This window comes from Besnoitia besnoiti, chromosome V (genome assembly GCF_002563875.1).
Source record: "Besnoitia besnoiti strain Bb-Ger1 chromosome V, whole genome shotgun sequence".
Classification (NCBI taxonomy): Eukaryota; Apicomplexa; class Conoidasida; order Eucoccidiorida; family Sarcocystidae; genus Besnoitia; species Besnoitia besnoiti.
Window position 1 is genome coordinate 1,281,506 of NC_042360.1, and position 21,611 is coordinate 1,303,116.

Sequence of the window (21,611 nt, forward strand, 5' to 3'; positions counted from 1 at the left end):
CTAGCAGCTTGGGTAGTGACGAACAGCCAAGATAACCCACACGGAGATTTGGTCTTCTGGAAGCTTGAATATTTTGCACCGCAACCCGTAAACACTTTTCACTGGTCCCAAAGGCAACTCGAGAATGTGGCGCCCAACAGGGTGATTCAGGAGGGCGCCAAAGTAGGCTGACACTTCGCCGGTGGTGAAATGTAGTGGACAGGCCTGAACAGCCACACGCGAGACGCATCGCTTGTAAGCATGTTAGCCCGCTGAGACTCTCGCATGGGTGGGAAACAAGTCACTAGCATGAATGGTCACCACTGGTCATACGATAAAGGCTCGAATGTATCAAATGTGAATCCGTCGAGAATCGCTTAGAAGCCAAAGTGGCTGTTTCATGCCCGCTTCTGTGGCACATCTTTCACGTCATTACCTTAAAAGTGTATGTTTGGCACAAGCCTTTGATGATGTCGCGGAACGGCCTGTCGCCGAACGTTACGCCAATTGTACGCTCAGTCTCATAGTTGCTCAGTGCAAGTGACAAAACTGTGGACATGACATCGTCCCACTGCGTTTCCATTCCTTCGAGTTTGGACCGACGGTAGTTCTCGATCATATGTCTGAGATTGTCTTCCATCTGACGGACACAACCACAAGGCTCATGAATCGAGGGCCGAGAACTTGGGGTGTAAGTCACTCGCGAGGTAAAATGGGATGGTGGTTCTCCAGAGACTACCTCCATCTCAAGCTCCAATCAACTGAAGAACCCCCAGTCCCCCATACGTGATATTGCCATGGGAGACCCCAAAAACCCACCGGCTTTTCCGATGTCCACAAACGACAGAACGACCCTAATCTTCTTGAGCTGTCCCACCAACTCCGAAGGGAGAACAACGCCTGAGGCTCTGTCTTGTGGGGGTCGACCGGGTAGATCTGGGCACACGCATGCACGAATCACCACGCAGAACTGGCCTGCCTTTATCAGCGCAGCTCGATCTATACCATCACAGGCTGCGAATCAGCGGCAGAGAGAGACATCGTCATTTGCCGTATCCCCGATCGAGAGGCATACTGATGACGAAAAGGCACTCCGGCGGCACAACGCCATAGCTCGTCGAGGCTTGCCATTTCATCTGCGGCGGTGGCGCACGCACACCGCGTACGTACCCTTCGACCAACGATTCACGACAGAAAGCGTCAATATGTGTGGCTTCGCGATTGAGCACCTCCTGCGAGACAGCTGTGCCGCGTAGCAGACCGTGCTTTCGAGATTATCTCAGGTATGGCACACCAGCGTCAGCTACCTTTAGGTGAGGTGAGTTGAAGACCGCCTCGGGCATTTTCCACCACATCGACTCGTCTCCTTCAAAGTGGTAATGGAGTTTATCGGAAGAGTAAATGACCGAGCAGCATGCGTAGAATGCTGTATGGTTGAACACACAGTGAACCGAGGCAAATCGAACGGCGATGGCGGGATCGTACGAAGCCAGCCGTTGGCCTGTACAAGCATCCCAGAAGGTTGCGACTTTCGGGTCGCCGCAACGGTCCCTCGTGATCACCCAGCAGTACGGCAAGTCCTCTGCCAAAAGGCCTGACAACAGGTACCACATCAGAATCGCAGAGTGAATACGTGCTTTTTCGTCGTCCACCGTAGTCGGCTCACGCATGTCGATTGCAGGCCACCTCCTATGCATCTGCAGTTTTGCATGGCCTGCCAGAAAAGGAATACAACTGGCTGTGTGTTGTTGCCGCGCGAGCGCAAGAGAGTCGCTTTCGGCGGGACTGGAACCACAAGCATCTGGGGGCTATTTATCATAAGGGTATACCGTCGAGAATGCGGGTCGTGCTCAATGCCGTCGGTGCCACGGATCAACGCAGTTGCCCCCTCACGTTCGAGGACATATCCTTGAGCAAGCAGAAGTCAAATTGCCACTACCGTACACAGAAGCCGGAACATCTGAACCGCGATGACGACAGTTTCGCTTGCAATCTGATGCTAACCTACTGCGACCCAGGCATCCATAGAGAAACCGAGGAGCAACGAGCAGAGAAGGGTGGCATGGTCCTCGACAGTGCCAGCTCCTCGAGCAAAAAGGGCATGCCAACTACTCCAGACGCCACTGCCACAGTCGGTCAACGCCCCGTTCGTACTCCCCTGCGCTCCGCAGCGTCCACAAGCACCTCACTAAGGGTTAAAAATTAATCAAGAGTTCATCGCAACAGGCGCCATCTTCTACCAACATATATTGACGGGACAATCCTGGCGTGACACTGCAGCTCCTCATCCCACAGAATTCTCTGCTGTGTTGTCTCGATCGATGGACCACCTCGAAATCCGTAGTATCCTCTCGAGTCAGCAGCCGTGCTGCGTACCGACTTTCATGCACGATGGGCGCAGTAGTAACCAGCGTTCATACCAAGAATTCCTCCTCAGTCCAACACAGATGTTGCGCTGCGGAGTCCTCATCAGCAGTCTACCCATATGAGGAGCTTTAACGCCTCTTTGTGGTATCGGTGTCTGTATGTTAAGCCGTTACTTTGTGGTCCACATATTTACACGCGTATCGTCTATCTAGTTTCAAAGCTGAACATGTCCTCCATATTGGCCTGTGTCACTACGCCCTGCGACACCTGGAATATTCTAGACTTACACGCGTCTCAGTCTCAATTGTCGCCACGAAGCGGGCACAGTGGAACGGGCTGTCGAGAGCGTAGGATGAGCTGCACAATGCACGCGAACAGCCCAAAAAAGCTGCATGACCGCGTAGAGCTGCTGTTAACGCTCCGAAGTCGTTATTTGCCACGTTGTGCCCGGCAAAAACTCCTGAACCCCAAAGTCTGCTGCGCTGGTCGGACACATAGACCTGAAGCTGTTCTAAACGGGAACTCACCAGTTCTCAACCCTGGGCGACAGGGGGCACACAAACGAGTTTACTGGGAGATGCTCTCCAAATTCGGTTTTTGCGAAAATCTTGACTAATCTGTGTCTAAAATGATGGTGCATCTGCTTGTATGCATTCCACCAACTCTCCGCGACGGACATGGCCTGTCGTAAGGCGTTGTGCCTGCGAAGAGCGAGAAATTATCAGAGGAAATCCTCATGCGTCGTTGGTACGCCGGCATGTTCTCACTGCTGTGATTCACTCTAGATAAAAAACATGATGCTCTGGCAAGGTCGGGACGGTATCTGAGAGCAATCGTTCGGTGTGGAGGCCGTGGTGAAACGTCAGACGTCGCGTTTGTCGTTGAGCCCTCCACTGACTACTGAAAGCCCACCGAGGACGTCTCCGTGCGCTGGACACGACCCGGCTCCGCACCGAACAATTATTTGTAGGTGACAGGCTGAACCATAGACTCGCGCTTAAAGAGTTAGACGGCAAAGGAGCCGTGAGGCAGCGCTTCCGATGCTGCCTCGCGCACTGAAAGAGACACTCCCGGTTGCGTTCAACTGCGTACTTGTCATCGTCGCTGTGACGGAGCTGGGATTCCACTGCCGCGAGGCTCAGTTGCGCTTCTTCTCTGCGAGGCAGCAGCTGTATTTCCAATTCTAGTTCTCCAATAGGCAGTCCCTCTTTGGCGCCTATTCCATGTAGCTTCACCGGTCTGTGAACCTATCACATTGTGATAGTCGCACAGCAGAAAATGGCACCCGGCACGGGCGAGTGGTGAACTGCTTAGAACCCCCTGCCGAACCGAGAGGTCGCCTCTTTCGGGTATTCAATACTGCCAGCGCGAAGGCAGCCGCGCTAGCCCCAGCGCTGAATGTCGGAGAATCCTGGAGAAGCACGGTCATATCCACCATTATTGTAGCCGTGAAGCTTCCCGTGGATGTGTCCCCTCGTAGCAGCCCCAGGTTTTGTTTACCTTCCCATAGTGCAAAACATCTCGCCATTCAATCTTCTGGCTGGACAAGATCTTCGATGTATAAACAATGTTACCGGTCGTGGCGTTGTCCCCGCCCGCACCTGAAGCAGACAGGCAAAATTACTGTAATCGCCGCAAGGCATTGGTAGGGTTCAACTCTTGCGCGACCGCACAAGGCAATATCGTATACTCTCATTCATTCCCACCGAGTGTATCCTCGAATAGCGGGCCCTGCAAGAGGCAGGCATACAGTGGTTATGCTGTGGCGACTGGAAACCTCGTTGAGCACTAGGGCGCATTTAGATAGCGTTTCCCGCCTTGAAGCAAGACAATGAACGAAGTTTCCTGCGTATGTCTTATCTGAGAGTCATGCATCGTGCTGTCTCTCTCACTTCGCGCAGCTGAAGAAGGCGTAACGAGTTCTTCGTTCGTCAGAATCAAGTGCATTGGCAACTGCCATTTCAGTACATCGCTGTACTGCAGCTCCGTCTTCGATGACAGCCTCAAGGCAAACGTTTCGAGGAACTGCGGTTCACTGCATGCCTGTACTCAAGAGACATGATAACGATTATTTCAAATGTTTCTGCTCTCCCAACTCGTTAGGGGTCCGCGTGTTTTGCCTGGCTGTGTGTTGGTCATCGTGGGGGGGGGGGAGGGGAGCGGGGGGGGGGAGCATCTTCAAGCTCTAGTCACCCCATTTAGTTCCGCCGGTGAAATAAGCCACATGTCCTTATTCTTGCGTTACCTCTACAGGCCGACTTCGGAATCGCTGGTTTCCGAACGATACGTGCACCACAAAGAATGAGTGAGCGCGTTGAGCTTGATCTTCATATTCGGCGAAGCCGTGCCCATCGCAGAAGCGGCAAAGGAGATAGGGAAGGGTGCCGGTGTCAGCGATGTCAGGTATGCAGCTGGGCTGGTCTTCATCAGCCCATGCAGGTGAAGAAGCCGCTACTGCGATTCCGGTGTCACATCGTAGAGCGGAAGGAATAGCAGCACCAGTCTCCTCCTGCTCCTGACGGATATCCATTTCCGAGCCACCTTGCTCCCTCAGCATTTCTGTTGATTGCCCAGAAGGCTTCGGTGGAACGGGATGCTGCTCCGAGTGCATATATGCAGCAAGCTGGTTCTGGACTTCTGAGAGCACTCCCACATCCTGGAAATATAACAAACATCATCCACGCCTCGTGAAATGCGTCGATGAATTCTCTAGCCACGTCTGTGGGTTTATTCCATCCGGACACAGTAGGGGTGGGGGACGGTTTGTTTCGCGCGGTATCTTTGTACTGGTGTGAATATCTCTACAGCCCTCCACAAGCCGGACACGGTTTCATAGAAGAGGGCAAGCCACGGCCTGTGCGGGTCAACAGACAAACGAGCGTGCGCCACCTCGAAGCCCCGGCCACCCAGTTGGGGCTGCGCCGTATATGTGGCAACTCTGTTTTCTGCCACATTGGCGCCATTCCAGTGAACACGCGAGTCAGCCAAGGTGACCCGAGCTTTCGAATCTTCTTGCAGGCATGAGGGGGTCGGGCAGTTCTCCGGTTTCGAACAGCCGCTGGCAAGCAAAGCCGCAGTTGCGTGAGGGAGCCAGTCGACATCCTAACCCGCAAATCTCATTTCTGCGGTTGCCGACAGCCGACTGTACACGCCTTCGCTGTCCACAGTAAGCAAAGAAGTCGCCGTTCTATGAAGGTAGTGTTAGATGCTGTCCGCACGGAGGGTTCATGCTGAGGACATGGAAGGACTTTTTAGGAGCCGATCGCTACATCGTCGTGTATGCACCTAGCATACAATTAGCAGGTATCGATGACCGGAAGACCCACTAACTTACCTGGAGAACCTCGAGTGTTCTGGCAACGTCCACCACCCGCTCAGAAGCTCCATCGCGGCTTTGCTGCTCCTGGAGATGGAGTCGGAGGTTTTGGCAGATATCCGGCCTTTTTGCAAGAAACTCGTAAACAATTGTTTTGCTTTTAGAATCCATAGCAGAGGACCAGGAAACTGGCTAGTGATGACAGCTGGTAAAACCGAATTCTACCTGCTAACCGCTGTACGGGTGTTGACATCCATGTCCGCGCTCCGTCGCGAGTTTGCCTCAGAAGCCGGTATCATGGACGTGAGTATGGCGGTTGAGAGCCAATTAAATGTTAATTCGAGCAGTACTATACCGCGCCAGAAATACTCCTGAAAATACGTTGTCTAACGTGGATTTTCAAACCTCCGCGTCTGAGATTTAGCGCTCAAGCCGAAACAGGCGCCCGGACAAGCGTGTCTTGAAAAAAACCACCCAACATATTGTCGAAGACGCAGCACCCATAAAACGACTCTGGAAATGTTTTTTTCGCCATGACCCTATTGTGATCACAGTCTTACCGCATGTGTATGACCTTTCTGTTGTAACGAAACCTGAGGAACCCCGTGCCCTTTTTCCATGTACGCGGTAGCTCGCTTGCGATTGATGTAAGGTGCAGTGGCACTAGTCAACATAGAATGCCGACACGTTACTGAACACCGGAACCCCTCCTTATTCGACCAGGATTTGAGTCTTGTCAATAACAAGGGATGGCCTGAGTGAAACAAAATACTTTCCTCCCTAACAATACTAGTTTTTCCCTTGATGCCTGCAAAAGGGTATTCATCTGCCGCGTTTGCCTGCATGCGCGTGTGAAGTGCTCGAAAAACCAGCGTGTCGTTGTCTGGTACAAGTGGCTCGCCTGTCTTTATTGTAGGGGACTGAAACGGTGCAAACGGTGTCCTCTGGTGATGCAGAAATGAATCAGCTTCTGTGAGAAGGGGTAACAACCCTGAATCAGGCCCAAGGGTATGGAAGATATCTGGCGGAAACTCCTCTCCGGGGTAGTACGGCTGATTCCCCGCTTGCATTCGGAATTCTGTTGGTAAGACCTCAGGGCTTCTTTTCGCGGTGTCAGTTCTTGTGGCTGAGCAGGAAGGAAAGCCTACTTTCTTTGAAGAACCTCTGAGTCCAAGGATTGTTCTTCCAATCTGCTTCAAGCAGGTTTTCTAACTGGGCGTATGTCTTGCGTGTGCTGGTCGCATTTCGAAAAACGTCTACCCTCCTTTGTCCCTTCTCTGCATGCGCTCCTTTTTACCACATGTATTTTAACATATTCTACAGGACCCAGCTATCGAAGACTTCCCGCCATCTGTTAGCCATTTTCTGTATTCCTATTGAGCTACCGAACCATTCAGCCTACGCCGCCCTTCTCCGATATTCCAGGGCGTGTCACAACTACCTCTTGTCCCAAGTCTTTCAATTTTCCGTTGTTCCGTCTACCACTTTAGTTGTCTTTTCATTTTCCCGGGTGTTGAAACGCGATCTGTTCGGTTTGTCCTGGGTTTTTTTCGCTCTGATAAGATAGCGACGCGCCGGCAGGCGCGGTAGCCATATTCGCTTCATTTGCGTGTACCGTCTGGAGCAGCTACTCTAGAAGTGTGACGCTCCCTTTTTGGTCGCAGGATCTTCCCGGGTTCTCTGAAGCCTTTTATTTCAGTCTTTCGGTTTTCTTCGCTTTTGTTTTGTAGCTCGTGGGTCTCGAGGTACGGACTGCGTGCCATTCAAGTGCCCAGTTTTGATTCCACAACAGGCGGTGGCTCCATCAAATACAGTAGTACCTGGGAATTTTTCGGCTTTAATGGAGCAGCTTGTGGAGCATCTTTTTTCCCGTGAATGCTCTTCTGTGCGTAGCTTCGTTTTGGCTCCGTGGCTTCACGCGTTTGCAAGGATAGTCTCTGCGTAGTTTCGAGGATTCACGGAAATAGTTCCCATATTCGGTCTGTCCTCTCGGTCGTCTCCGGATTCTCTCGTCCCGAAGTTGCCCCCCTCTATTTTGCTCGGCGTCAGTCTCAGGTTTATACTTCTCCCACCCTCCATGGGTAGTGTCAGCGCGCGTTTCTGAACAAAATGCCGTGCGACAGGACGGCTGATTTCTTGGCGTTTGCTGAGCGGGCGAGTCCTGGCGCGGTCTCTCAAGCCCAGGAATTGCGAAGCCGAAGCGTCAGACATACCGATAACTCCTTCAACGCCTCGGCTGCAGAAATCGGCACCCAGTTGCAACGCACATCCTTGAAGCTCAAAGAGCTCGCCAAGTGTACGCTCTCCGATCAACACTGCACACACCCCTCCGCCAAAATGCGCAAGCTTTGGTGCTCCGGGGGAGGGGGGGGGGGGGGATGGGGGGCTTGCTGTGTGAAACGGCATGTAGATTTACGGTATCCGTAATTTTGTTGCTGGGAGTCCTGTGAAAACTGAGGCGAGCAGGCTAGCTTCGTTTAGCTGTGCGCGTGTTCCGCCGTCGCTTTCGTCTAGTGATAGCCGCGGTTTCCAGCCCCTGTGGGCTTCCGCCAGTGCTGGGGAGTATGCCCTGACGAGGCAATCTGCATCATGGAAGCTGCTTTGCTGCCTTCGTTTTTTGAGAAGTCGCTCCGAGAGAGTGGCACCGAAACGGTTGTGCCTCTACAGTTCACACATGTGGCATAGCGGAATGGGTGCGGCGAAGCGGTCATCTATCGGCGCACGTAGCTTCTGGTTCTGAAACCGAGCTCCGCTTAGGTGTCGTGCTCAAAGTGTTCTTGGATATGCGGTCTGGACTGATGTGATGCAGTTGCACGGCAAAGGAGTATCTACAATGACAAAACTGCGCAGGCTCAAGATCTCACATACGAGATCAAGAAGGTAAGGCGCCTGCTCATCGGCACTTCGTGCGTTAGTTTTTTTTTTGCGCCTCTATGTGTGGCACAGAGAAGCTGCGCTGTGGAAACGTCTCGCTTCCAACTGTTTTGATCGCGATGGTCGGCTTTTGGTATTGAGTGCGGAAAAGTCGCGCCCCAAGAGGGCTCCGCTGCTGAATGACTGCTCTACTAGCAAGCAGGACGGCGCTGTTGATCACTTATTTTCGGGCTGTGTGTACGTACAGTCGATCACGGAGCTCAATATCAAGATCGAGCACCTCGAGGAGATGGCCAGAAACTCAAGAAATGACAGTGGCCAGTCTCGTCAGCACTACAACACCATGACAGATATGCTCAAAGGGCTTCTGCTGGATGTAACGAAGGAATTCAAGGATGTCCTCTTGCTCCGAACGGAGGTACAAGGCTCGCTGAGAAAGCCAATCGAAACACTCAGGGAATATTGTGCCGCAAGTTGTCGGGCCTGCCATCGGGGTCCTATGCTTTCTTCAAGAGTTTGGCGTTGCGTGGCAGCACGACCGCACCCACCAGAATGCGGTTAAGACCGGAGAGCTGTCGCTCTTCTGAACTGTTGCCCGGGCGTCCATGGGTCCCGTGCATGCGGAGCCTTCTCGGACAATCCCGCCGACATCCCTATCCTTACTATTCAGGAGAGGTTCCATGTCCGCCTTTCTCCGTGGGTGTGTCGCGGCTTACGTGTCCGCCGTGTTGTGCTGAGGATCGAGCGCTACACATTCGTGCAGTGCTGCAAGGGCGAACCGTGCGAGGCGACATTAGCGGCATTTAGCGGTTGCACTGTCGGATGCCGTGTGTAAAACACAAGTCACTCGCATTCTCGTTTGAAGGCTCTTATCAAGCAGCCAAGAGGTGTCTGAGCCGGCCGCAGCTGCAGAATGCACCGATGATTTTCTTCGCCGGCACGCGTGGCTGGCGAGCTAACCAGCCTCTGAGCTCTTCGTGCGCTTTCCCTTCTGCGGCAGCCTCTTGAACGCTCTGTCCCCTTCTGTTTTTTATGTGTTTTCGCGCTTTAGAATATGAAGAAACAGGACGAGCGAAGGAATCTGTACTCGTTCACCGGCACGCTGAATCCGTCAACGTCCATGTACGGAAAAACGTCGGACGAATACGATTTGGAAGGGTAAGCCTCGGTGGCTTTTCCTGCGGGTTTTGGGGTTAGGGAGACTTCACTGTGCGCGTTGTCGCAGTACCCACGTTTAGTATTGTCAGGTGGCGGGCACGCGCTCCTCGATTAGTGACGCCCGTGTCTCCACGCCATAGAAGGTATCTGAATCGAGCTCCCCGAATTGGCTGCGTGCAACAAAGAGAGCTGCACAATGTCTTCGGAGGGAGAGCTTGGAGGCATGTACATATCCAGATATATCTACAGATACATATATATATATATATATATATATGCATACTGGCGGCCACGGCGTGATCGCGTGCTTCGGAGTTCGTACGCGCAGCGGCGGAACGGAATGGGGAGTGGCCGGCGTTGGCTGTGCAGCAGCGGGTTTTCTCTTCAGACGATCATTTCTTTCTTATTGTCCCTCTCGTGTGGCGGTTTCCTTCAGGGGCGAGAAGATGCAGCTCACAGCACAGCGAGGCGCAAGCGCGTATGCCCAATCGCGCGCCGAAGTAAGCGATGAGGCACGCGCCGGAGTATGCGTTGGAGTTCCGCAGCAAGGAACCTGTCAGCCATAGTCCCGCTGGAGCAGCAAATCGAAGGCTTGCGCGCGTTGCACAGAGGCAGATCTGGGTGTCTAACCCGACATGATTTGGTGTCAACGCGCCCGTTGTGAGCGTTCTCTTGGCGCGTCTACGTGCGCAGATGCCCACAGATTTATCTCGTGTGTTTGTGCTAGGGGGGCAGGGGAACTGTTGCCTGTTTGAATGTGCCGGAGGATTCCTCTCTCCGTTTCCGCGCGCGCCCTCTCGTTCGAGAAGCTGAGACAGCGGGTGGCGACGCATCGTTCTCTGTTTTGAGTCGTGTTGGGTTTTCCAGGCAGTTGAAAACGTGCAGCGAGTCATTGGAGAACTCGCGACGATTTTCCAGCGAGTCGCCACGATGATTTCGCATCAGGACGAGATGATCCAGCGAATCGACCAAGATATCGATAACTCCATGCACAATATCCGCCAAGGTACATGACTCAGAAGACACGCTTCAGGGAAGACGCGTGCGGGATTTTGGACATACGCACGGGTACCGGGTGGATTCGCCTACTCTAGACACGCATCATACTCAGCGCATGATTATGTGCATTAGCTACCGTACAGTCTGACGCGGAAGAATCTGCGCGAACGAAGATAGGTCTGTATGGTTCTCAGACTCGTGTCCGCTCCCCGTGCGATAAGCACGCACACATTCTGAACCAAGGGACAAGTAGAAGTCTGCCCTCGTCGGGTGGAGTCGCGCTGGTGCTGCTGTCGCCGCGCACGCACTGGCGAGACTGGTGTAGGTACATCCCGGCGAGGTGCAGGCTTTTTTTTGCAGATCAAAAATTAGCGGATTCGTCGTTCTCGGGAGAGAAGCAACTCACTATGCGCGCGATCGTTTACATTTCACAATAAACGCATTCGAGGACGTTCTTCAGCAGAGGTGCTTGAAGACGCAGGCGCGCGCAGGCATACGGGGGATTCGCCCCTGCAGCGCACGTGGAGTGTCCTCTTAGAGAGCGGCTGCCGTAGCAGAACGCTTGTCTGCGACTCGTCTTTTGCTGTGAACTGCTGCGTGTGCACAGGTCAGACGGAGCTGTTGAATTATTTCCACCGGATTTCTTCGAATCGCGCGCTAATTCTAAAAGTAAGCGGTGTTTTCCGATGCGGAGAGGTCGCAAGAAAACAAAGACTGCATCGGAAGCGAAGAGACGGCGCTGAAAGAAAGGAAACAATCTTGGAGGCGTTTCCATCTCTTATAGTTCCTTTCTGAGCCCCTGGGGTGCCCGAGGAGCCTAGTTAGCCACCGTGTGCCTGCCCATCGACATCTTTTTTTAAAATAGAAATCTGCATAAAAAACGTTATCTGATTTAATTGAAAAAAAAATCCTAGAAACAATAGAGGGGTAATTGAACCTAACTATTCGCCTGTTGAAGAAGGAACCGATAGGTTTTCGTTTTTAAGCAAAAACCTAAAAGAAAACCGCTTTTGCGCTGGTGGGGGAAGCTGAGTCTGTCGCTTCCGAAACGGCGCGTCGCCTCGTCGCCTGCGTCCGTTTGTTTGCAGGTCTTCGCAATTCTCTTCGCATTCATTGTTTTCTTCGTATTCTTTTTGAGTTGAGGCTCACACAGCAGGTTCAATCTCGCAGAAGCAAAGAGCTGCCTTCAAAGAGACACAGCGCTTTTTTCTTAGCGGAGTATCGTAAAAGATCGCCCCTATCCGTTTGATGTGAGTCTGATTACCAGTTACAGCTCGGGAGCTCTTGAGAAGATTTTTTACGCCGAATTATTTCTCTCTCCTCGTCGTCTCCGCTTCTTTTGTGCCGGTCCTTTTCGGAAGCCATCATAGGCGCGTGCTTGCAGCTCCACATTCATACTTGCGAATGCATGTCTACATGAATGGTTCGATTTAATTTCCTTCTTGGTTTCGCTCTCTCTGTCGTCTCGCCCCTATCTACGCCTTTCTGTCTTAGGGTATATGTATATCTGCATATACGTAGAGTTAGCCCTTCCTTCACTTCTCACGGTTAGAGGGCTGAAGAAGGTGTTTTTGAGTACACGCTCGTATTTTCGGGGATCTTTGGCTGCAGCATCTGCGCTCGTGCGACAGTCTCTCTTTTTTTCAACTCGTATGCCCTTCCTGGGCTCTTCATCGAGGAAGCGGTGTACGCCTGCGGGATTGCAGTTCCTGTTCTCGGGGCCCGGCTTCTGCAACGGAGTGTATTTTGCTGGTCTTCTGCTCCCTTTTCAATTTTCTGTTCCCACTCTCTATGTGGACATGCGGGACTGGCTCAGGATTGCCGCGAAAACTGGAAGCTAACCTTTGTTTTAAGTTTCCTCGTGCTGTATGCGTCTGCCTCAAATAGAGAGCAGCAAAGGGAAATCCGTTATAAGAGGCAGCGGCTCCACTGCATGGGGGGAGGTCGCTATCACGAGGGGGGAGGCTAGGGACACTGCAGTCTCGACGATGGTGTTAGGAAAAGTCTGTATTTCCAACACGCAAAACCATGATTCATGGACGCGAACGGGTAAACTACGGGCGGTTCCCCTTCGAAGGAAGCGCGTTCTGCAATACGGTATGCTACTGACTTCAATTCACATCCGTGCCGGAAGGACTTGCACGCTTGTACAGGTAGTCTCGAATAGCCTCGTACAGTATATCACGTCGACATGGTGTTTGAGTTACCATCACATCTCATTTCTCTCCAGGGAGCCACTAGAGTTAAAGACCGAATTGACGCTTATCTCAGCGCGGAAGACAGTCTTCAGGCGTTTTGGTTATGCCCGTCGCGCTGATTTCCCTGTTGAGACCGGAATAGGACTCAGGAGGTGCTGCACGAACTCGCAACTGCCTGTTGGCTGCCTGCGATCAATGTGCCTTACCGGAAGAAAAACCAGGTCACGCCGCATGGCGCTCGATTTTTTTCGTGTCTGTGTATGTGTTCACGCTCAATCCGAATTCAAGACGTCAGCGTGCGCCTGTCGATATGGACCAACTATTTGCGGAGCGCTCGACCACTTTCGTCAAGGCGTCTACCGTCTACAAGTCTGCGAAAGGGCTACGAATGTGCGTGTCGGCAGTCGCTGCGCTGCGGTGGACAGTTTGGCACGTTCGAAGTTTAGCGCCAAGGCGAAGCAGCCGCGAACCCTCTACGCTTGGATCAGAGATTGCTGAGTCTAGCGTCTGTATCAATGTACACACTAGAGCGGAAACTGAACAACACTCTGCCGCCGTAAAGTGGTCTGCCGGGGCCTCCAGAGGTAACCTTGGAAGATACGGAAACACGGGGGCCTGCCTTCGCCTTTCAGTCTACTCGACGGCCTCTCTCTCTGTGTCATTGGCAGACTATATGAAGAAATACGGCTTCTATCTCGCACCATATTTCCATCGAGGGGACACGCGACGGAGTACAGCCTTTCTGCCACCGCGCCTTTGGGGAATATTCGCCAGAGCCTTTCCTTACAAAAGACGGCAAGGAGAGAACGTAGACGTGGACATCGCCGGCAGAAGCCCTGCCGGGCGCTATACCCCCCTGCAAAGCAAGGGTGGCCGCCCCTGGCGAGAATCTCCATCCTTCACTCAGATGCAAGCTTCACTGACATTTCTGCTCCGTAGAAAACTGTTTTGCGTAGATATGATAATTCTTCCTTGCTTCATAGCTTCTCTTTGGCCTCAGTAGCTCCCTGCAAACTAGGAGGCCTGCCTGCTGCATGCAAGGCGAGCCTCCGAATGTAGGGCGACCGTCGTTTGGTGGGTGCTTGAGCTCCGTTTTGCGATTTTCTTTTCCCGTTTGCCCGGTCTCCATCTTGCTGTCGGCTGCAGCAAAAGCCGGAAAGAGGAGAGACACGCACACGGGGCCCTGGAGGCAAAAGTTGAGGACTTGGAATAATTTCCACCGATTCTTTGAAAGCGCGTGTATTTGGACGAGCTGAAGCAGGAGGAAGGCTCACAGGTGGAAGCCGCCTTCTTTCTTTCCGCTCTCCCTCAGAACGTACGTACAGCGAGGTGGATACTGTTGTGAGATTGCCGTCCTGTGCCTCCCAGACAGGGAGATTTGGAGGGCGCCTGCTCCTTTAAATATTATCTCGAGGCTCAGGGTTCGTTCGTTTCCGATCCCTTTTCGGTTTCCGCACAGTTTTCTGTGGCGTGCGTCGGCGCAAGTGTTCGGTACTAGCTTCCCAGAGCCGGTGCGACGGTATCTGCGTGGCATTTTTCGAATATTCCTGTTTCCGCTTCCCCCGCTCCTTTTTCTCCATAATGCTCCCCATTTTGTCTGCTCTCGGCCGGCCATGCGGCCCGCTTCTTCACCACTTGGCGCCCCGGCGCTTTGCGGCTCCGCGTCTTTCGCCCTCCCTGGCGTTTTCGCGTCACTTCTCTGCATCCGCGCCGTCGTCTTCCGTGGCGAAAGCGTCTCAGAAGCCTGCTCCTGCGACCAAGGATGGCCACGAGTCCCACCATGACGCGAACAACTTCTACGGCATTCCCGTTCACCACCACGGTGACCCCAGACACCACCTGAACCCTGACGGCACAATGCGTCCCTTGACAACCGCAGAGACGTTCCACTGGGAACACGCAGAGGCGGACACGCCGCCGCAGCAGACCGTCTCCATCAACGGCCAAAAGATGGTCAAGGGAGTCGAGACCCGCGACTTCGTCGAGCTCTTCCTCATCTACCAGGTACGCGGGGGCTCGGAGTTCCACAGTTCGTTCCTTCACGGCGGCCATGACAGAACATCCCGTTGCTCGCAGCATCGACTCTTTTCTGTACTCTTCGGGAACGGCGGCAGGAGCATACTGTCTTCGAGAGAAAATTTGAAAATGTGCAGATGGTCACGGGGTTTGTCAAGGCTGGGGCGACCGTGGCTGGCGGCGGAAAGGAGCCTCCAGGTGGAGAGGGTTGCACGTGGGCCCTTTGGGGAGCTGCACCTACGCATGGGAACGTTGGCTGCAGGGATGTCCCTCTGCTAGAAATTGAGAAAAGGCGTGGCGAGGCAAGCTCGAAGACCGACGCGAAAGCACCACTAAGATGTCGCTCAACGCGTAGCTGCAAACGTGTCGCTCGTCTGAGCCGACGGGAGTTTGAAAAACACGGATGCTGCTCACGCGAAAGGGGAGAAGCCGCTCAGTTCAACTGCGAGAATAGGCTGCGGCGCTGCTGTGCGATTCGAAGCGCCGCGGGAGGAAGGCGCTGAGTCGCTCCGTGCGTCGTTTTCCTGCAACGCCGCAGCGCCTTATGGTCTACAAGGGTTGCTTGTCAGCGGCATGTAAATCGAGTGCAGCTTGCAGCAATTAGATCCCGCTTGCGGGAGTTGCTGGGAAGATGGCTCCGCGCCGCTTTTTTCGTCCTCGGCGGTTCACAGCACAGGGGGTGATGCCGCATGCCGATGCGTCGGAGGCGGGGGGTCTCTCTCCTTTTTCGCAGTCTGCTCGCCATACTTGTCTTACCCGTCGCTGGAGGTGCCTTTTACGCGGTTGGGCTCTTTCCTCCTGTTGAAATCTCGCGTGTTTGTGCAGAAAAACATCCCCTTCTGGCCGAGGATGCGCATGAACGTCTGGGGAAACTACGACTTGCTCATGAAGGCCGAATTCCTTTTCTTCTGGACGCCCACCTTCATCATTTGGTCGCTCGCCAGTAAGGTTTTGCAGCGTGTCTGTGACGCGGTGTCTCGACGTGTGTGTGTGTGTGTGTATATATCCGCGTGCTGGCGGTATCGTTTTCAATCGGATTAGGCTGAATTACAAGTGGAGGTTCCGCGTTCCTTCGGAGAGAGAGGAGCGGATGCGAGGGTACTGGAATCCGTTGTGCGTCAATGTCCAGTGTCCGTAGGCAGGCTGGGAAGTTTTCTGCGTCTCAGGCAGAGGGAAGCTTATTCTGTGCTAGAGTCGAATAGCCAAGCAGCGACGGAGGCGTCGTTTCAGTTCAGACAACGGAAGCTTCTCGTGTGTTTGGGCTGCGGCGGCGCGGCGGCATTATGGTCATCGAGAGCGTAGTTTCAGTTCTCGATTGCGCGGGGGAGAACGCAGCAGTCGGGTATCTGTACCCCGACCTGCCAGGTTCCCTCTTTCTGGAAACGCAGGAGGGCGAGTTCTGGAGGGGCCCACGCTTCATTAACGGTGTGCCTGGTGAACTGCTGCATGTGTTTTTTCGCGGCTGCGAAGGCGTTCCCTGGGTTAACTTCTTTTTTGTCTGCAGTCCCGGTGTTCACGCTGCTGTACATGGCCGACGAGTCCGTGTACGCCGCCATGACTGTGAAAGTGATCGGCCGACAGTGGTATTGGATTTACGAAGTCGAGTCTCCTGTCGACGACGACGAGTGAAAGAGACGCGTCGATGACTGTGGCGGCGGACTGGGAAGCTCCTGCATTGGTGCAGCGCTGAACTTTCGCTCGTCGGTCCGCGACCTGCCAGGAGGTAGTCGCGTGACGCGGTCGGGGGTGGTCGCGCCTCTCTCGGGGGCTGCTGGCGGTGTTGGAGGAAGCCGCTGGAGAGACGGCGGCGGCCCGCTGCGTGTGAGCTGAGGCGCAAGCTCGAGTGCAAGGCATATGCAATTCTGCGTTCTGCATGTATACGTATGTATGTGGGCGCATATATCTGGATGCGCTCGCGGCAGTGCGTCAATATAGGAATTGTTAACTCTGGGAAGCATGGGCAAGCGACGCGATTTGGTTGTGAGCAGTCGATGCGCCGCCACCGCAGAACCCAAGACACTGAATCTGTTTGGCTGGCTCACGCGTCCACGCTCTGGGTGACCGTTTTCGTTCGCCTCTCGCAAGTGGAGTCAGTGTTTTATGCGCTGGCGGTGAGTCTCAGGCTTGGGGCGAGGAAGGTTGATGCGAGGCCAGCCACATTCGAAATGTGCCGTGTGTGCGCCCCAACGGAACACTTTGTTACAGTCTGTAAAAATGCCTTCGGGTAAAGCGGAGAAGCACCTGTCTCCGCTCCGGGGGAGCTCCCGCGTGCGGCGCAGAGAACCCTCGCGGGCGCGTCGCACAGAGTCCACGCCACGCGTTCCGAGGAAATCTCTTGACCTCAGGAAAAACAATTCCAACTTCTCTTTTCTTGTCGCAACCCGTGACCCAACAGTATTCATTGCATTATCATTGGATACTTCACACGCATGTTCCGTACCCGAAGCGAGAGTCGAGGTTGAGGCACGCAGACTGTTGGTTGTGAGGCATAGCCGGTGTTCTCTGGTTGTGCTCTCGCATACAGTCTTTTTCCTCGTCCCCGTAGTTAGTTCTTCGGAAAGAGAATGGCATCATCGTTTCTTGCATGTGGACTCCAGTTTTGTTAGCCCGTCATGACCTACTTTCATGACGGTTCGTTGGGTGCCACAGCCCGCGAGGTGCCGACAGATGTTTATGGAATTAGATTGTTAGATTGAGATGCGTCTTGTAGGATCAATATGTAGGATAAAGCATCACGAGGAAGTGCGAGACTACGCGAACACATCGGCGGGAGGGAACTTGTGGAAGGTAGTATGCTCGCCCACGTTCGCGTGTGGGTATAGGGCTTTCGAAGCGAGAGTCGAGGTTGAGGCACGCAGACTGTTGGTTGTGAGGCATAGCCGGTGTTCTATGGTTGTGCTCTCGCATAACAGTATTTTTCCTCTTCCCCGTAGTTAGTTCTTCGGAAAGAGAATGGCATCATCGTTTCTTGCATGTGGACTCCAGTTTTGTTAGCCCGTCATGACCTACTTTCATGACGGTTCGTTGGGTGCCACAGACCGCGAGGTGCCGACAGATGTTTATGGAATTAGATTGTTAGATTGAGATGCGTCTTGTAGGATCAATATGTAGGATAAAGCATCATGAGGAAGTGCGAGACTACGCGAACACATCGGCGGGAGGGAACTTGTGGAAGGTAGTATGCTCGCCCACGTTCGCGTGTGGGTATAGGGCTTTCGAAGCGAGAGTCGAGGTTGAGGCACGCAGACTGTTGGTTGTGAGGCATAGCCGGTGTTCTATGGTTGTGCTCTCGCATACAGTCTTTTTCCTCTTCCCCGTAGTTAGTTCTTCGGAAAGAGAATGGCATCATCGTTTCTTGCATGTGGACTCCAGTTCTGTTAGCCCGTCATGACCTACTTTCATGACGGTTCGTTGGGTGCCACAGACCGCGAGGTGCCGACAGATGTTCGTGCATTTAGATTGTTATTCAGAGCAGAAATGCTTCGGGATGGGATGTCTGCGTGTGGCCGTCTCTTGTTTGCTTGTAGTGTATCGGGCTATTTGGCAACGGATCTCCTGTTGATGGTATGTCAGATGTAGGGCGTGAGCGGAACGTATATCTGCCATTAATGTAACGATGTCTTAGTTCTGTGACGGCCGACTTCGTGGTTCTGCCGGCCGTACCGTGTGAGTAGGCTGGTGTGCCGAGAGTAACGAATGAAGTGTATAAAGGCGGGGTGTTCCCGGCATCGTCTGAAGTGAGTTGCGAAATGCTAAGCTGCAGCGGTGGCGGGGACATATTCGTTCTTGTGGGCTCGCGAACGAGGAGCTTGATAACTGTAACACCCATTGAACGGTTAGACGAGTACAACGCGCACTACTCAACGGATCGAGCCACGTTTGTTTTCAGGGCAGCGAAGTGCAGCAATAGGATGTAGGGGGATTGGGAAGATGGAAAATCTGTCACGTATGCCATCGCAGAGCTCTTTCCAGGACCAAGACCGCAGCGCTAACAGAGATCACCTATTTGCTCAGTAGTGAACATTACTGCGATAGACGCTTCAGAAGACTCTGAAGAACCTACGCTTATTTGTTGATGATCCAGCACTCCGAGGGCTGCCAGGACTTTTCCGACATGGAACCTAGCTCGGCAGTGCTTCGGCGGCTGTTAACTGAAGTGTGTGCAGTTCGCTCCGAAGATAATTCAGCCCCAGATGGGAGACTTCTTCGTTCATCGATCACTGGAGCCCCTTCGAACGAGGGGGCTGTGAAAGCTATCCGACCCGCCATCTGCTGACCAAGCTGAGCTCGCGGGCATCGGGTACGAATCTGTCGCGACGATCGACTGGCAGCATGTGCATGCACCGACAGCCCAACTAATTCCACTTCCCAGGCACGTCTAACGCACGTTTCAATACTCTTGTCCCCGAGGATGAGCACTAAGATTCGACAAGTAAAAGCAGAGCACCAGCACACTGCAGCACGAAAGCAGAAAAGGGCAACATCCCCATGGTACAGTGACATCTGCGAGCTCGCTGGTAGGGAGCGCACCCTTGGGGCTCGCCAGCTAGACTACCATTATGCGAGGGACTTTTCACGATGAGGACTGCAGAATGTGCCAGTCTTCAAAACAAGCATCTTCTGTATTCAGAAGAAAACGAGAATACTTCATGAAGCGGAATGAAGAACGATCTATTCGGCGCATGCACGCAAGTGAACGTTCGCTTATCAGAGGGCGTCTCGCTCGTCAAGCGAGCGAAGCGTTGCGCAGACTACTATGATATATCGATGCTTTGACGTTGCATATCCGCGCGTGCGTATTGTGCGTCCTTCTCAATAAAAAAAACGGCAGACACATTACACACGACGGTTGAACATTTTTCGTGTAAGGCCAATAGGGGAGGGAGGAAGGAAGAACCGTACCATCTGCATTTTGCCTCTGCCCGGCTCTGTCGTGGCTGGCTCGAAACCGCTTTTGTAGTGGCGCTCCATTTGTTCCGATGAACGGTGAGAGCGCCTGAAAATATAGACCCAGTAGCAGTCCGGGTGTGTATTTCTGAGTGCATAGTTCTCTTCCAGAGTTTCGGATGTGATTTTTTGTCACCAAGAAAATATGGTGGCCAGAGTGCCTCTTTCGCAGATGCGTGCTGTCGCTGGGAGGGGGGTGCTCCTCTCATTCGTCCTGGCCTTCTCCATTCTCTCGGGGGGCCTTGTCAGCGTGGCAGATGAATATCGACCGCGTCAAGTTGCAGATCTCAATTGCACTGGAGACGTCTTGGAGCACTCTGTCACCCTCGCCGCCAATGAAACGTTCGTCCTCACATGCCCGACCAACGAATGGCAAGCCGTGCCGGCTAACTTCCACCAGGTGATGTGCCCGCGCCCCGGATTGAACTGCACAGATGCCGAGGCCGCTCCGTACGTTGCGTTTTTCCCCTTGTCAAAGAGTTGGAAGTGGGTGACTCCCGATACCGAACAGGACACGGTGCATGCGTGGACAACACCAGTAGGCAAGTATCTCAATATGCGCGACGCGCCGCTCTTCAGTGTGGGCTGTCGGCACAGGACGAACAAGACTCTCTGCTACGTCAACGTCACAGTCAAGGCTGCGGGCTCGTTCCTTCTCGCAGGTGTCACAGCAGCTCAAATCCTCGCAGTGGTGGCGACGTCTGCTGCGTACATGATTTGAGCGGACTCACGCAGCGCGCCTATCGCAGGCACCGCCTTCAGGCCACATGACAAGTGCTGCCCGCGCGTGCGCACCCCACTGTGTGTCCACATGCGGCGCGAGTTGGTCTTTTAAAGAGGAGTGAGGCGGAGGGAAGCTCGACCCAGCCAAAGCAGAGAGCCTCGCGGATGCGTCGTGCTCGGCTGAGGCTGCCGCGATGCCCCCTTTGTGAATGTCATTGAGTGCAGCTGAAACAAGCTCTCTGAGTGCAGCTGAAACAAGCTCTCTACTTTTCATGCAATCTTTTAAAAACATCCAGCATTCAACGACAGCTCTCTGATTCACAGTCCTGTCGGAAAGATGCTGATAGGGGGCTACCAGAGCAAAACAGGGTGCGCCGGCATCTGCCACAAAGCCCTATTTTTACCAGCCAAAAAGACTACGCCGCCGCCTGGCGAAAGCCATCGTATGATGTCTCCCGGCCATATCGGATCGCTCAGCCGAAACAGGCACCATCTTTGTTAGGCACAAGTTCTAGCCGATCCACGAAGCCAGCAGCTGACGTGTTTTCCAGCGAGAGGCGACCTTCTAACTCAGTGCGAGGGTATTAACTTCTCAGGCACAATGCAAGCCTCGCTCAGTACATCGCAGAGGGCTTTGAGGATCGTCGCTGCTGGCGCTCTGCGTCAATCGATGCCTTAGTGTGATGAAGTATGTATGGTGTGGCACTCGTCTTTCTGTAGATGGATCTCGCATGACCGCCAGGGGTATTCTGTGTGGTAGTCGCTTTTCTTTAAAATATTATAGATGAGTTGAGCCGGATTTGAACCGATGACGATGGGCAACTCGGACCTCAATTCATCAAGTAACCTTAATATAAAGAGGTCGGGTATCCCTAAAAGGATTGGTGAAGCAGTGTCCGTTGTGATTAGTGTCTTTCTCCGCAGTTTTCGTTTCGTTGAGTGAAGAGAGAGAGGTGTGCCGCCTCCTAGCAACTTCTACTGACTACCTAATAATTTTTCACGTGACTCCGAACCAGGCTGGACGCTCGCTCTCG

General features: G+C 53.4%; 4 protein-coding genes across 4 annotated transcripts; 3 read left to right on the forward strand and 1 right to left on the reverse strand.

The window, feature by feature from the left end:
* Positions 1-5,833, reverse strand: BESB_059990 (uncharacterized protein; the record flags this gene model as incomplete). Its single annotated transcript, XM_029364413.1, has 9 exons — positions 1-204; positions 416-619; positions 1,287-1,573; positions 1,984-2,137; positions 2,634-2,703; positions 2,874-3,047; positions 3,439-3,593; positions 4,592-5,002; positions 5,681-5,833. 9 exons carry the CDS (start codon positions 5,831-5,833, stop codon positions 1-3), a joined length of 1,812 nt encoding a protein of 603 aa, XP_029219121.1.
* Positions 5,834-7,771: 1,938 nt separating this feature from the next.
* Positions 7,772-11,835, forward strand: BESB_060000 (putative syntaxin 5; the record flags this gene model as incomplete). Its single annotated transcript, XM_029364414.1, has 8 exons — positions 7,772-7,958; positions 8,472-8,542; positions 8,784-8,954; positions 9,588-9,694; positions 10,131-10,194; positions 10,562-10,700; positions 11,301-11,362; positions 11,782-11,835. 8 exons carry the CDS (start codon positions 7,772-7,774, stop codon positions 11,833-11,835), a joined length of 855 nt encoding a protein of 284 aa, XP_029219122.1.
* A 2,637-nt stretch (positions 11,836-14,472) lies between these two features.
* Positions 14,473-16,536, forward strand: BESB_060010 (putative cytochrome C oxidase subunit IIa; the record flags this gene model as incomplete). Its single annotated transcript, XM_029364415.1, has 3 exons — positions 14,473-14,895; positions 15,733-15,850; positions 16,412-16,536. The coding sequence occupies 3 exons, from the start codon at positions 14,473-14,475 to the stop codon at positions 16,534-16,536; spliced, it is 666 nt and encodes a 221-aa protein (XP_029219123.1).
* A 3,463-nt stretch (positions 16,537-19,999) lies between these two features.
* Positions 20,000-20,575, forward strand: BESB_060020 (uncharacterized protein; the record flags this gene model as incomplete). Its single annotated transcript, XM_029364416.1, has 1 exon — positions 20,000-20,575. The coding sequence occupies one exon, from the start codon at positions 20,000-20,002 to the stop codon at positions 20,573-20,575; it is 576 nt and encodes a 191-aa protein (XP_029219124.1).
* Positions 20,576-21,611: the final 1,036 nt, after the last annotated feature.